Genomic DNA, 14,531 nt, shown 5'->3' on the forward strand with positions numbered 1-14,531 from the left:
ATGGCTCTGACCTGAGGTCATTACTGCATGCAGTGCCAAGGGGGGAGGGGTTTGCTTGGTTTTCATTTACACAGTTTCCTTTGCATTTCATTCATATTTATTCTAAAAAGTCATTTTCAACACAGCTAAGCTCAACACTGCCATTTTATCATGAAAAGTTATCTGAAGAAATGGCTGAAGATGAAAAGCTGTTTCACTTATATGACCACAATAAAAGCATTGCATGGTCAGACTACTCTTTAGCAATAGTTGTGTGTGTGGCATTAATGCGGTTGGGATACATTTTTTTGTACATATAATAGTCTTCAGTAGAGGAACAAACAGGAGCAGAACCCAAAGACAAGCACCACACACAACCAGGTTCAAGGAAGAATTCCCGATGAAATCTGCATTTCCAGTTTTAAATCATAGTCCTACTACTTCCTGTATAATAGGAAATTGATCATCTATGTACAGTATTTCACTCCATTGAGTTTATGTATTCTTCCATCTAGTTTAGGAATCAGGACCTTTATAGACTCCCAAACAGAAGGGGGTCTGCTTACAGCACTGAATCAATCAATACATTTAGGTTAGAGCATCAATGCAACCATTTCCTCCTATGGATCAACTGGGCTCATGTTTCTTGGCAACCACTTTCATATCATTTCTAGTTATTGGGGTGAGTTTCATGTTTGTCTCTCTTTCAAATTCCCGGCAATTTGAGCCTCTGCAGAAGACAAATAATAATGAACCGACACCAAAATAATAAAGTTCTGCTCCGTCAGGGCTGGAACTTTGATAAAAAAAAAAGATAATTCTCAAACATATTTCTTAGTTCTAAAGCCCTATTTGCTTGTCTTGACTTTCCAATGTGGAAGTACACATCTGCTTTCTTCTGTACAACATATTTGTATAGATGTATGATGAATACTGCATCTTCTGCACCATACCGTGATTTAAAGCGATCCAGCAAAGATACAGGGTGCAACAGTGTGGAGGTTGAGATGTGGGGCTGGCCACTGTACAGCTTCTTCATGGCTGAGCTCTGACACAGCTTTTGCATAGAGGACAGGCAGCTCTCCAGGAAATCTTGCATCTAATGAAATAGAATCAGTTTGAGTTTCGGGCCACAACAAAACACTGATTCAAATCAGTAGAACACTGAGCAGTCTAATCTTACCTGGATACTGTACCATAGCCCATTATGGGAAATGCAGAGTCTGACCCATGCTAGGAACTGAAAGTCACTTTATCTCAGCCTCTGCTGCTTCAGTTTTGACCATTTTATAAAAAAGCTGCTCACTTACTTTACTTTATAGAAATGTAATAACAAAACACGGGAATATCCCTTTTAGCAGTCAAACTGTATGTTCATTTTAAGTTACAGCTGCATCCACTGTTGCAACTATGTAAAAAATCACACTCCACCAACATCCAGAGAGAGGTGAGCTTACCCGGGCATTGCCTTCCTGCTTCACAACCCTGAGCCATTCAAAGGGGGTCCTGCCTTCCCCATCATGGAGTCTTAGATCTCCTCCAGCATCCAGCAAGCCACTCACCACTGAAGTGTTGCAGGAGAATACACCTGCATGAACTGGGGTGCTCCAGTCCTCACAGCGACTAGATTAAAGTTGATAATATTAATATGTTGTCTTCTGAAATGTATCATTCTCTTTGTTGTAAGACGGTGAATGTAAATACCAGTGGTGGAACTAAGCCAATCGTTTGAAAGTCGCATGTAAGTCTCATGTTTTGGGTAGGAAGTACCCGGTCAAATCCAAGTCCTTAATTGTGCATTTTGTGCTCTAAAAATTATGCACCCTTCACCAACAACAGAAATAATAAATACTTTTCCAAATTTGTATTCAAAAACCTTTATAACATTTAGAAGTATATTATTCCTGGGACTAAGGTTGAGGTTTGATATCATTTTAAGCTCTTATTGAATGCATTTCTCTGCAGCTTTCAACATTTGCAACAACAGTTAAAATAAAAAATAGAACAAAGTTTTAATTGAGATCTATCTCTTTTTCTGGCAGAGAGGGAAGACATACTGCAGTTTTGAGTTGCAAAATGTTATTCTTAATCCATATAAACATGAAAACTAGAATTATTGCCTCACCGTTGCCTGCCTCTGCAGTCTAGTTAGTTTATATCTACGTTTGTCCAGTTTCATATATGTAGTGAAAACTTTAATAAATAGGTACAAAGTGTATTTTGTCATAATTAGTGTATGAATTCTTGCGTTACGGCCAAAACATGTTTTATGAGGTCACAGTGACCTTGACATTCGACCTTGACCACCAAATTCTAATCAGTTCATCCTCCAAGTGAACATTTGTGCCAAATCTGTCTGTACGTACAGATGTAAAGACGAACTAAGAGACAGGCAGAAAAACCAAAAACATAATGCCAGCCATGGCTGCCACAGGTGCAGAGGCATAATGGGATTAGCAGCAGATATGGTGTATTGATTAAATATGTACCTGACACATTGAAATAACAGTAACCTACTATTTTTCATGCATGAACTACTTGCTCTACATCTAAATGACATGATTTGACATTAATGAGACAACAGCCAAATGTTTAATTCTGGTCTTTTGACAAATAACTTAAACCATTAACATGAGATACAGCTGTTATAATTTGCCATGGGAGAGGTTTGTCATTTAAACCTGAGAGAGAGAAAAACTCTAGTTATCAAAATTTTTTAATATTCAAATGTGCAGATGTCGACATCTCTAGGATAAGCTGGTTCTTAGTAACAAAGTTGCTTTTAATACAAAATCATTCCATCAATATGAACAAGACTTCAGAAGCAAGCCTTTTCACAATGGGCAAGCTATATACAGTAAGTATCTTTGCAGTGAGTGCCAGGCAGAGACTGTGTGTCAGAGACTTACTGGTTGGGGTCAGCTCCATAATGAAGAAGCAGCTCCGTCACCTTCACTTGGCCCAAGAGAGCAGCACAGAACAGTGGACTCTGACCCAGGTGATTCACACAGTTCACATCAACACCTGGAACACATCAGAAAACACTGGGACCATGTTTTTGTTATTGTTCTTCATTTTGAAGTGCAAGTGTTCCTTTCACCTAAGGGAGCTATTTGTATGTTTTGGTATTGTTTCATAGTCAACATCAGCATTAACAGCAGTTTACTTACTAGAAGAAACGTTGTGAGTTCATCATCACACTTCATTCCTACTCACCAAGAGCTGTCTGAAGTGGTGGAAAGCAACCCTTTTGTTTTGCTTCTGTTTTTATCACTTTATAATAACCAGCTAGCCCCCAGCCTAGTTGGTCTCTTCATTTTTTGATAACAGCTCACTGTAGCTTCCAGTCTGCCCCGAGGAAGTACCTGCTCAGAGGACATATTATAACCTCTTGTAACGTTTCCTGAAGCTCTTAGTAAGCCTGGTAAGTGAACAGCTGTTACTGCTACTGTTGGCTATGCTGCAATAGCAAAACTTACAAAAAGCTCTTTTAAGCGCTTGGTGTCACATATAAGAAAAGTATGAAATTCATCTTTATTTGCATGATGCCAAACTAGATGTTTTATAGTACAGTTACACTACAATAGTTGTAATATTTACTGTAACTAGTTGCATACCCTTTTTAAGCAGTTTCTCCAACTTGGTAAGATTTCCCTCCAAAGTGTATTTGTGCAGTTGAGTTTGTAGGCCTCCAGTGACACCCATATGGACAGGACAGGGGAATGGCAACGCAGTCATCTTGTCTCATCTGGTCAACCAGCAGAGGGCACTGTCAGTGCAGTGAGGTCAAACTTGTTACTGCCTGTTTGTCTTTATCAGTGCTTTCATACATAACACGTTTGGTACAGCTTGTATATTTTAGGCTCCAAGGGAATGTTTGTGCCAACTTTGAAGGGATTCCCTTGTATTCACAAAGTCAAAACGGTGTCTAAACTTACCTCTACCAGCAGTCAGTCACATCAGCAGCAGAGGGAGGAGAGACAGGACAGAGGACAGAAGGAAGGACTGACAGTGACTGATGTCTGAAGACAGGGGACAGGAGGAAGGACTGACACTGACTGATGTCTGAGGACAAAGGACAGGAGAAGGGATTGACACTGACTGATATCTGAGGACAGTGGACAGGATACAACTTATACCATCCGCAATGCAGGCCATATACTATGCCAATACTTACAATTTGAATGCAGCCTATGTCCAATTTGAAATCCTACTATTCTTTAGTTTGCATGATGCAACTCAGTTAATGTTCTGAGACATATAGCCTTTTATTTATTAGACTATTTGCACTGTTTAGCCTATTGAATGGGCTAAGCTATTTTCTTTTCAGTCTGTTAATAATGCGATGGGACAACAGGGCGAGTGGAGGCAGTGAGAAGGAGAAAAGGGAAGGAAGATCACATGGGGTGACATGGTTAAGGAGGCCAGCAGAATACACTTCCTCCTTCACAGCATCTGCAACGTCCTTCCGAGCCCCACAAACCTTGTCACATGGGGCCTGACTGCAAGCACATAACTTTAGGACATCTTGTCCTCTTGCAGTACAGCACTGACAGAGGGGAGATACTGCTGGAGGGTACAATGTATTAACAACACTGCCAGCATTTGTGGAGGAAGCTGCATGGAAAAGCAGGAAGACTGACAAGACCCCAGGAACGGAGAAAGAGCCCATCAGTCAAATGGAGAGCAATGTGAGGAAAGCAAATACTTATTAAATATTTTGCAGATTACAATTTTAAATATAAAACATTTTATCAGTTTATAAAAACTAATACATTTTTATAGATTGAATTCCCCAACAGTATATAAAGTAGATAATATTAGCCTTACCCCAACCAGCTAACTGACGCCACCAGGGCAATTCATTGGTAATAATAATAATAATAATAATAATATACGATAATATAACACAGAGAAGGGTCAGTGAGCATTTTATTTTCTTTTTGTACTTTTTTACTGCATTTCTCAAAACTGCATTTTGAAAGCCTCCATTTTTTCATCTTTCTCATTTCATCTGAACTGTTCTGTGAGTTGTTCTGTGTGTCTAAAGTTGATCCAATAAAATGTTACATTTGTATCATAGTTTTCTTTATAATGAGTATTTTCAAATACTTATCTTTATACTGTAATATTGCTCCTCAGCAAAGGATCAGAATATATGTTACTTAACATTGATGTTAACTCTGGTTTCTCCAATCATTGCTATCAAAAAGATCGTCTATGTGGGGTCACCTGTTGGTAACAGCAACAGTTAACATTATCAAAATATGTAGTGTATCAAGTAATATGGTGTAGTGGCATTATAGTGTTTGCTAAAATTCATACAGCCAAAGGTCGAGGAATACATGTGACAAAGATAAATTTGAATCCAAATAATTTGGCAAATTAGCAACACTGCTAATAGGATGCTAGCTAGCTAACATTGTGTAACGTCTGGAAAAACCCCGGTAAAATAATAGTAACTCCCGACAATACTCCAATCATATATGTACCATTTACATGGCTTATAATTAATAAGCCTCCTGACTAGTAAAATCAAGACTTACATACAGGTAGCAGTTGTGTAATCTCTTCTTTTAACAGCAAACTGTTGATATTGAAGGTTTTGCTCTGTGCGTTATTAGAGTCTTTCCCCGAGGCTTTCACCGTCCTCTTCAGTCGCTCCCGCCTCTTTCCACCAAACAGATGCTCAGTAGGACCTGTATAAAGATGGGCGACATAACAACGCCAAAGAAGTGAAGCAGAGTTATCTCATCTGGGTCAGGATCAGATATGATACTAGCCATTGTGGAAGGAGGGTCAGATAGCGGACTAGCTTACTCAGGACAGGAGGGCTTGGCTGAAGGATATGGCAAGCTGTTTTAACATGTAATGGCTAAATTTGACTATATCAACAACACAATCAAAATGACAGTTAGAGATGTCTGTAATTCAATTTTGACTAGTCAATAATATGATATATAATTGTTATTTCTTCAAGAGTGAATGACGAGTCCATCTGTTGTCTTTGTTCTTCAGGGCTTTCTTTGGGCGGCTGCAAGACCCCAAACAACAGAAAGACCCAGAGAAACCTAGAGAAGCAAACGATGACGAGAGAACAGGCCTGATGAAGAGATGAGCGAGAGCTCCGAGTAACAAATAGTAAGTCAAAGAAATCAAATGGCTCTACAGATATGTTAATATAAATTAATAGTATTCTCTCCTGAGAAAATGTATTTATTTATCTCCGAATCAATGACAATCTTCCCCATGTGTTTTCTTTCTTTTTATTTAAGGTTGTGTTTGGGAGACTCCAAGACCCCAAATGATTTCAAAGAGCCCAGAGGAGCCCAAAGATGAGACACAGGAGGAGAAACAACCTCAGGATGCAAAGAGAGATGAGTGAAGCAAAATTTCAATCCTGACATGGAAGAGCAAGTTGAGGCACATATGAGGGCAATATGTACAATAACAATGTGTAACCAAAAGAAGTAAACTGGCTTCAGAGATAGTCTACTGTATGTTTATTATGTAGTAATGTATGCTAACGCCACTATATTTCAGTAGCTTGTGTGCAGTGTCTGCAGTGAGAAAGTGTAACCACTAATCTTAAATGGCTCTCTAGATATTGTATGCTTCGATAAGAATATAGTGCTGTTGTAAATGCAGATTATTCATCTCAGAATCAGAGACAGGTATATTTGAACTGTTTGTGTTTTCACTGGTAGCTGGTGGCATGTCTTCTAATCTTATTGTCCTTTCTCTTCAGGTTTCACTGGTCCAGCCTCATTACACAGTTTATAATGAAAGAAATCCTACCATGGTCTCTGTCTCCTCTCCGGCCTCAGCAGCAGCAAACTAACAAAGTGTCTGAGCTGCAGAGAAGATGCTCTTGAAATCTGATGGTTACCTAGCTGGTGAAGGAGAAATCCAAAAAGCAAGCAGAGAAGCAGGAGTCCAGCTGTGAAGACATGCAGACCACACTATACTTTACAATGTAAGTGGAAGGTCACATTTAGGTGCACGCCATGTCGAAGTTTATGCTTTTTCATTTTTAAGAACTTTTCTTATCCCCTTTGCCAGGATTGTTTAAGTGAAAAATATGTTGTGCTGTGTAGATTCCTCCCTTAAAGATGAAAACTGTATGATCTCCTGATACACATATAAATGTCAGACTGCACCATCTCTGTGTATTTGTCCACTGAACCTTTGTAATGTCTGTTTCAGCCGAGTGCAAACAGAGGACCTGACTGAACGCTGCATTGAAAGAAGCTGGGGACAAGTTGGCAGAGAACATACAGAGCACTCAATGGAAGATTTGATGACAAACTGTATAAAGCGTTCCTCAAATAAAAAGTTAATACATGAAAAATCATCTCTGTTTATTTGTTGGTGTTTTCTTCAATATTTTATGTGGGTAAATTTACATAAACCTCCAAAGAGACCCTTTCAGAAACACTGGCAAAAGTGTGAATCCTCACTCAGTATTTTTCTAATTATTGAGATGATGTATCATTTTTCACAAACTTTGAGTTAGTGGCAGCTCACAGTCAAATAGTTTCAGAACTTATCATCATAAATCAGTAATTTAACTTCAAAATGATGAGTTGACTCGATGTGCATCTTGCTAGGTTAAATTTCTGCAGAGAATCTTGTCTTTATAACTTGAATGATGGAGGCTTGTTCAAGAGCGACAAACATGAAGTGTCTTAGTAAATTGTTGGGTGACCATTTGCCACTAGTGCAGCTGCAGTGTGGCTTGGCATCAATTGTACAAGTGTCTGAACTCTGCTGGAGGGATGGACATCAGAGACTGTTTCCAGCTGTGTAGTTAAAATATAAGGACAGAAAAAGTAATATTATATAATCTGTAGTATGTGTTTATGTTTTGCAACTAGTGTCCCTACAGAGGCTCAGGTCAACTTTAACTAGTTGAATAAGTAAGTATATCTCTTTTTCAGTAGTGACAGAAAGCTGTGACAAGATAATGTCATCGTACTAAATATAGCAGCACCCTGCTTTCTTAACTCAACTGGTTTGGTGTTTCATTCCTTAAAAAAACTAAACAAAAAACATCTGAAGTGACACTGTGTTATGCAAGATTATTTTAACTTCAGTGATGTTGGGTTCACCTAAAATTCATAAAATTTGTAGTGGCTAAATTTTATTGATGCAAGTTTTGAAATATCTAGACACCTTCCCTCTGAAAATATAAAACAGGTAATAAACGAGGTCTGAAATGACCAATTTTAATAACATAGCTATGCTTTCGTGTTTCCTAATGATGTCAGACTGGTGCACAATGGTATCCTTATGGTTCCATCACATGGTATCTGTCAACATTACACATCCAGGTCATTTGCTGCACTGACTCAATCACAATGTGGATTGCATTGTATGTTCAAATATTTGTCATGTAATAATTTATGAAAATTTCTGATGAAAAACATTACTAATAACTATGAATATTATAATTAAAAATTATCTCTTAAAAATTACAATAGAAACATAAAACAAATAGATAAAGAAGTTCATACAAAATCAGATTTATTTTAGAGTAAAAAAAGAACATGAAATCAATTAGAATATAAGCTGAAACATTACAGATCTCACAGACTGACCTCAAGTTTTCATTGGGCATTAACATATTTACAACATCTGGTCACATTTGCATCAGTCAAGAGTTCAGATATTCCCCTTCATACCACTCCAGAGTTTAACCCTTTACCTTCAGCCCAAACAAACCTCCTTGTGTGTTCAGCTGCACCAACATGGTAAAAATCTCCACTACCTAAACAAGTCTCAGTGTGGCGACTGCGTGCTCGCTCCGGGAGACTCGGACCGTTCCATCTTCATCCCTGCTTCTAGTGGGGTTGAGGAAATTGAGGTTGGTAGCACAGAACTCTTAGGCTCCAAAGAGGAAGAGGCAGAGGAGGGCAGAGATACCACTATGTACTTCTGCATAGGTCGTGACCCTGTCAGTCCAGGGCCACTGCCAGACTCCAGTTTTACCAAAGGCTGCAAGGTCGAAGTAGCACTGGGAACAGTGCTTGTTACTGGTGAAGCTGACTGGGAAGAGCTGAGGGTGATTACCTAAAGGGAAGATGCGGGAGATGTAAATTCAAGTTCTGGGGAGTTGTGGATCTTATAAAGAAGGGTTTCAGTAAAGTAAAGTACCTGTTGAGTTGAGGCTGCTCCTGCACTGGTTGCCATGACAATGTACTTCGTAGCTGGAGGAGATGGCTGCGATGGGGTTCCTGGTCGAGGGGACATCAGAGTAAGGGAGCTTGGAACCTTAATGATGCTGGGAGTGCGAGGCCCTGTCGACCCACTTAACCCACTCTGAGAGACTGAAAGAGTGGGACGAGGCTGCAAGAAGAAGTCATCATTGATTATTGAACAGCTGTTTGCTAGTTTACTCACACATCATACTGCAGAGGTTCACATAAACACTGAGCTGTAAGAGGGATGCCTAAATGATATGTAATATATCAATTACTTCATGGCATCTTTATTCTTTTATTGCTGATTTTTCTAAAATGTCATCCCAGCTTTCCACTGTTATTTATAATTTCATCATGTATTTAATGTACCTGTGTGATTGTTAATGTGGTTCTGTTGACTTGCTGAGCTTGCAGTGCTGCTTGAGTCCTGGCTTTCATTACGTGGGAGCAAAGCATGGGTCCGAGGTAACCATAGTCTGTCCGGTACTGCTCCACATTGTCAGGCTGAGGTCGTATCTTGGCAATAACACTTGCACAGTGTTTCTTTGAAAACAAAACAAAAACACATTTTGTACATATGAAACATGAGAACTGGTCTGATACAAATTAAGAAACAATTACTGATTAATACTTTGTTTTAGTTTACAAATGTATTAGTCTGTTTGAAGCTGGCTACTTTTAATGCATAATAATTGCAAAACATCATTCATTACCAGTAAGAGACTTTGAACATGGTCAGCTCCTATCTTATCAATATTGGAGACCACCGGTCCTTCCATCACTGCTTTGATGCGAGCACCCTCTATAGTAAGCCGAGGAAGGATCAACGTCTTAATCACCTACAGAGGACAAAATCAGGATGTTGGTGCCGAACAAAAACCGTGAAAATGATAAAAGGCTCAAAGAAAACAATCACACTCACATCAGGTCCCAATTCAGCAAGTCCAGCGATGCAGCCGTAACGTGTCGTCCACTGGGTTTTTTCATCCAACCAACTCTGAGGAAAACATGCAAGTCTGGTTTAGTAAATGAGGTGTTTTTGAAACAGTGGTGTCAAATTCAAGTGTAAAATTTATGGTCCTTGAATTTAATCACCCCAAACATACAGTATCTGTGGTAAAAAAAAAAAAAATTCTCAAAACAATCGGTGAGTGTTTTGACCAGAGAGATATTTGGTCTTTATTTGGCTCATGTTAAATTGGTTGCTTAAACTATGTTTCTATATGTTTTGCTCTATTAACAAAACTTGTCTTTACCTCAATATTTTTGGCCAACTGAATAACCCACCTTAGTAAAAGTCTTGGTAATACGGGACTGGATGTTGTTGGTCGTAGTACTGAAGGTTTTACAACTTTGGGCCATGAGGCGAGCTGCGAAGTCTCGTAAAGCCCAGTGGTTGTCAACATCTGGTCGCAAACACAGCTGCTTACTCACAATACACGTCACCACAGCTGGGATGAGCTCATGCAGCTACAAATACAGACAGAAAAAAAAAATATTAGAATAAAAGTACTTGTTGAGATTTGAACCATCAAAAAGATAACACAACATTTTAATTTGTTTTCTTCACTCACATATTTCTCCAAATACAAGGTGGGGTTGTCCATCAGAGCTTTGACCATACGCATTAGATAGATCAGCAGAGCCAAGTTGTTTTGGACCACATTTACACGAACCTTAGAGGAAAGCATAAAGTCAGTACTCTCAGTATAGACATGACTGGGTGTTTAACATGAGGTGAGTAGTGTTTCAGAACATTAGAAAACATTGGAAAAGATGCTCACTCCTTCAGAAATAAATGTGCTGAATCTTGGAAGCATCTGATACAGCCCAGGATCTGTGGCAATGCTCTGTAGAGCTTCCTGAATGAAACAAGATCGAAAAAATTTATCAAACCAAATTGACACGACAAACAAGGTTAAAACAATAATTTGAAAATTTGGCACAATTCTGTTAATTACTCGAAACTTCCTTTAATTCCCACCTTTCTTTCTTCCTTTAATAAACAATATATAAAGACAGACAGGCAGAACTTACAGCTCTCTTAGCTTCGCAGGAGCCAACACATGCTTCTGTGATTTCCTTGTAGTAGAGCTGCTGTTCCACAGACAGTTCATGAGTGCTGCGTGGCTTCAACCTTATTAGACCCTTCTCCTTTCCTGAAAGACAAAGACACAAACATGGGATGAAGTGGACAACCATAGTCATAAATGATTTGGGAGTGAGGTAGGAAACAATGCAGAGGCACAGGAGAAGAAAACAGAAAACATGTTGAGTTTTAATATAACACAAGATACTGACCTTTGCCATCAGCAGTAGTTGCCCCCTGACCCTTGCCTTGAATTGTCGCTTCCTCCTCCTGACCAGGTTTGACAACTTTGAGGGGCTCTGTAGATTCAGCCTTTTGTTGCTCTTTTGGTGCTAAAATATAGTAAACAGAATTTATCATCTGTCTGTCCTTCAGATTTTTTTGCATTTTTAGAGAAGAAAATTTAAAAAAACAGGGCTCACCTGGTGGTGGATTTTCTGGAATAGAAGGCTGCACCCCCTCAATACTTAACCAGTGGGCTATGGATAAACAGAAAAGTGTGATGTATGAGCATACTAACCATACAGTCAAAGCACGACAATACAATATCCCGGCTTGTAATACTGATGATCTGGGTACCTTTGAGAGACACGTCTAGTGGAACTCTGGGGAGCGGTGTGTTAATAATGTCACTGAGGTCGACTTCCCTTTCCTCATAGAAATGAAGCTCTCTTCCACCTCCACTTGCAAAGCGGAAAGGGATAAACTCTTGCGACTGGAACCCATACAGGGGCTATAACGAGAAGGGTTTACTTTGAAAGTAAGAAAGAAAGACCCACTTCACGCTGTCCTTCAAATAAGTATGTGCTTTAACAAGGCAATAAAAAACAGTTCTCCCTTACCTCCACATTTTTTAGTTTGAGAGCATTATCTATGTCACTGGTGGTTAATTTACGTCTCTTCCCGTGATGCATGAATTTGAGAGCATCCTATGTAAAAAGGGGAAAAGAAAGAGACTGCATAGAATTCAAATATAAAGCTCATGTATGAGATATTATGTAAACTAAGACATTCAAGGGTGTTGTTTCAATTTACAGAAGGAAATAAAACATTCTGCTTCAATCATACATGATTTACCTGTGCAATTTCTTTTATTCTGTAGCTGACTTCTTCACTTATGGCTACACAGCTTTCCTCTTGTAACTGCCCCACTCCAACAGACTCTGCCATGGCCTTCATGGACTCTGTGGGCAGGACGACCGAACACTGCTTCTGTCGTCTTTCCTCCGCCATGGCTAACAAAGTACACAGGTCTGTGAATATCACCTCTCACATGTACACACAAATGCATTGCACTTACTCAGGAGAATTTTTCACTGCAGCCCTAATCTTTTGGTATAACATTTTCTGTTCTACTAAATTTGAATGGTTCAATGTCAATAATAAACATTCAGTGGGTCTGAAGTCACAATCTCAACATACTGATGTATTACTGACACCCCCGATTTCCTTATGTGGAGCGCTGCAACAATAATTCAATTAGTCGATCAATAGAAAATTAATCGCCAACTACATTGATAATCAAATAATTGTTTAAGACATTGTTTAAGCAAAAGTTTAGTTTTAATTTGCTGTTTGTATCTTCTTAAATTTGAGGATTTGGTACTTTCCTTAGTCACACATAATAGCAAACTGAACATCATTGGATTTTGAACTGCTGGTCAGACAAAACAAGACACCTGAAGATGTCACTTTGTTGTGTGGGAAATTATAATGGGCATAAATAATTACTGTCAGATTAATCAATATGAAAATAATCAGCCCTAGTTATGTGATGGTCCAGCTGGTATTATCAGCTTATAGTCTATTTCTATAAACATAATTTTGCTGAATGTAAATTTGCAGTGTGTAAATATGGGAAAGACTATGTCTAATTGCAGCTCACCATTTGGATATTTTTCAACAATATGACACAACCATACATCAGCCTAAAGCAGGGCATTGAAACTACTGCAGGAACCCCAATAAGGAAGCCAATCACATCATAGGAGGAGCTACTGATTTCCACGGCTGAATGTTAAACTGTAGCTTTGTGGGACAGTGACAAAAAACAAGTCAGTGGTGAAAAGCATTATAAGACATCTCAACTAGTGTTTGCCAGAGGGCATGTAGGAAACAAATTTACACTTTCTCCTGATCAGCATCAATCAAATTTTGGCTTTAGCCAAAAAACCGGACGTCACGAAGCAACAGTAACCTCACTATGAAACCTCGTAGTAACAACATCATGTTGCGGGATGATTCTCTAACATAAATCAAAATGAACATAACAATCCCCAACATAAAGCCAAAGCTATACGGAAATGGATTCAAAACAATAATGTTTATGGTTTGGGGCGGTCAAGTCCAGACCAAATCACAAACGATTTTTTTTAATCGTAACTGTATTTATAGCAGAACCTAATCACTTAATCATGCAATTTGGTAAGGGAGCAATTCTGCAAAAATGATGATGCAAATGTGCAAAGATAAGACGGTCCTATTCGCACAAACTGAAGGATGTGATTTCAGTAGAGGATGTCTCAATTCAATATCGACTTGAGGGGCAAACTTAAAAGTTTTATCTCTGTAGTTTATATATATCAATGTATAGGAACCACAAATCCTGATCACATCTATATGGTTCATAGTTGTAAGTCATGAAAAAAAGAACACCGAAGAGTTTTTTTTATACATACTTCGTGTGTGTAAACAAACACTGAGTTGCACAGAAAGCGGGTTAATCACTCCGACGGAATGACCAACAAGCTACACGCAACAGAAAGGACACATTAAAAGTATATTCAATCAAACGCAACAACTTAATTGCAAAATCATTTTAAGCGTTAAATTTAAGCCCTTTAATGACCGCATATTTCTTTAATATTAACTTACAGTAGGCTAAATTTGCTGTATGTTAGCTTGCATGCTAGTAACTTAGCTTCCGTTGACGTTTTTACCTGTGCGAAGTTGTTCTCTCCTTTCTGAGTTCAAGCAGGAACTTATGCGAATAAAAACAGTCAATGGTGAGATTTACAGCAGTAACTATTTCGCAAAGCTAATCCATTTCTATGCACATCCATCTCTTGATTTAAATAACTAACTAATTCACGGATTGCAGCTGGGACCTCCGGTCGTGAATTAGCGCTTGTGTTGCGTCGCCATTTTGAGTCACGTTCCGACCGGTTGTGCTATCGCGAGACTACAATAAAGGACTTTACAGATCGAGTAACCGCCTCAAGTTTATTGAAAAGTAACTTACTACAATTCAGGTATGGAAG

At 38.8% G+C, this 14,531-nt stretch overlaps 2 protein-coding genes and 1 long non-coding RNA gene across 10 annotated transcripts in view; 1 reads left to right on the forward strand and 2 right to left on the reverse strand.

Moving 5' to 3' along the window:
* The window catches only part of LOC130182002 (inactive serine/threonine-protein kinase TEX14-like), a 29,372-nt gene extending 23,497 nt beyond the window's left edge, over nucleotides 1–5,875 (reverse strand). Inside the window, exons 1-6 of one of the 3 annotated variants that reach the window (XM_056396515.1) lie at nucleotides 5,800–5,875; nucleotides 5,526–5,678; nucleotides 3,597–3,748; nucleotides 2,889–3,003; nucleotides 1,437–1,602; nucleotides 933–1,078 (exon numbers count right to left, since the gene is read on the reverse strand). In XM_056396515.1, coding sequence (XP_056252490.1) covers nucleotides 933–1,078; nucleotides 1,437–1,602; nucleotides 2,889–3,003; nucleotides 3,597–3,717 — 548 coding nt within the window. In that variant the 5' untranslated portion in view covers nucleotides 3,718–3,748; nucleotides 5,526–5,678; nucleotides 5,800–5,875. Of the gene's footprint in view, nucleotides 1–932; nucleotides 1,079–1,436; nucleotides 1,603–2,888; nucleotides 3,004–3,596; nucleotides 3,749–3,917; nucleotides 4,059–5,525; nucleotides 5,679–5,799 lie in introns of those variants that run through there. The other 2 variants (XM_056396516.1, XM_056396517.1) reach the window with 2 other exon arrangements.
* Nucleotides 4,519–7,327, forward strand: LOC130182003 (uncharacterized). Of its 6 annotated transcripts, XR_008829658.1 has the most exons (5): nucleotides 4,521–4,670; nucleotides 5,998–6,120; nucleotides 6,255–6,360; nucleotides 6,728–6,955; nucleotides 7,186–7,327. It is a non-coding gene; the product is annotated as an uncharacterized LOC130182003 (long non-coding RNA). The 6 variants fall into 6 exon arrangements; XR_008829653.1 differs by having other exon boundaries at nucleotides 4,519–4,670; nucleotides 6,255–6,955; XR_008829657.1 differs by lacking the exon at nucleotides 4,521–4,670 and adding an exon at nucleotides 4,788–5,005 and having other exon boundaries at nucleotides 6,255–6,955.
* A 1,161-nt stretch (nucleotides 7,328–8,488) lies between these two features.
* Nucleotides 8,489–14,419, reverse strand: taf6 (TAF6 RNA polymerase II, TATA box binding protein (TBP)-associated factor). Its single transcript, XM_056398439.1, has 15 exons — nucleotides 14,211–14,419; nucleotides 12,349–12,506; nucleotides 12,114–12,200; nucleotides 11,851–12,004; nucleotides 11,694–11,750; nucleotides 11,484–11,603; nucleotides 11,220–11,341; nucleotides 10,967–11,044; nucleotides 10,757–10,858; nucleotides 10,470–10,652; nucleotides 10,105–10,179; nucleotides 9,896–10,021; nucleotides 9,552–9,725; nucleotides 9,136–9,327; nucleotides 8,489–9,051 (listed from the first exon to the last, which is right to left on the reverse strand). Exons 2-15 carry the CDS (start codon nucleotides 12,502–12,504, stop codon nucleotides 8,761–8,763), a joined length of 1,917 nt encoding a protein of 638 aa, XP_056254414.1. The 5' UTR covers nucleotides 12,505–12,506; nucleotides 14,211–14,419; the 3' UTR covers nucleotides 8,489–8,760.
* Nucleotides 14,420–14,531: the final 112 nt, after the last annotated feature.

Source organism: Seriola aureovittata, chromosome 15 (genome assembly GCF_021018895.1).
Source record: "Seriola aureovittata isolate HTS-2021-v1 ecotype China chromosome 15, ASM2101889v1, whole genome shotgun sequence".
Taxonomy (NCBI): domain Eukaryota; kingdom Metazoa; phylum Chordata; class Actinopteri; order Carangiformes; family Carangidae; genus Seriola; species Seriola aureovittata.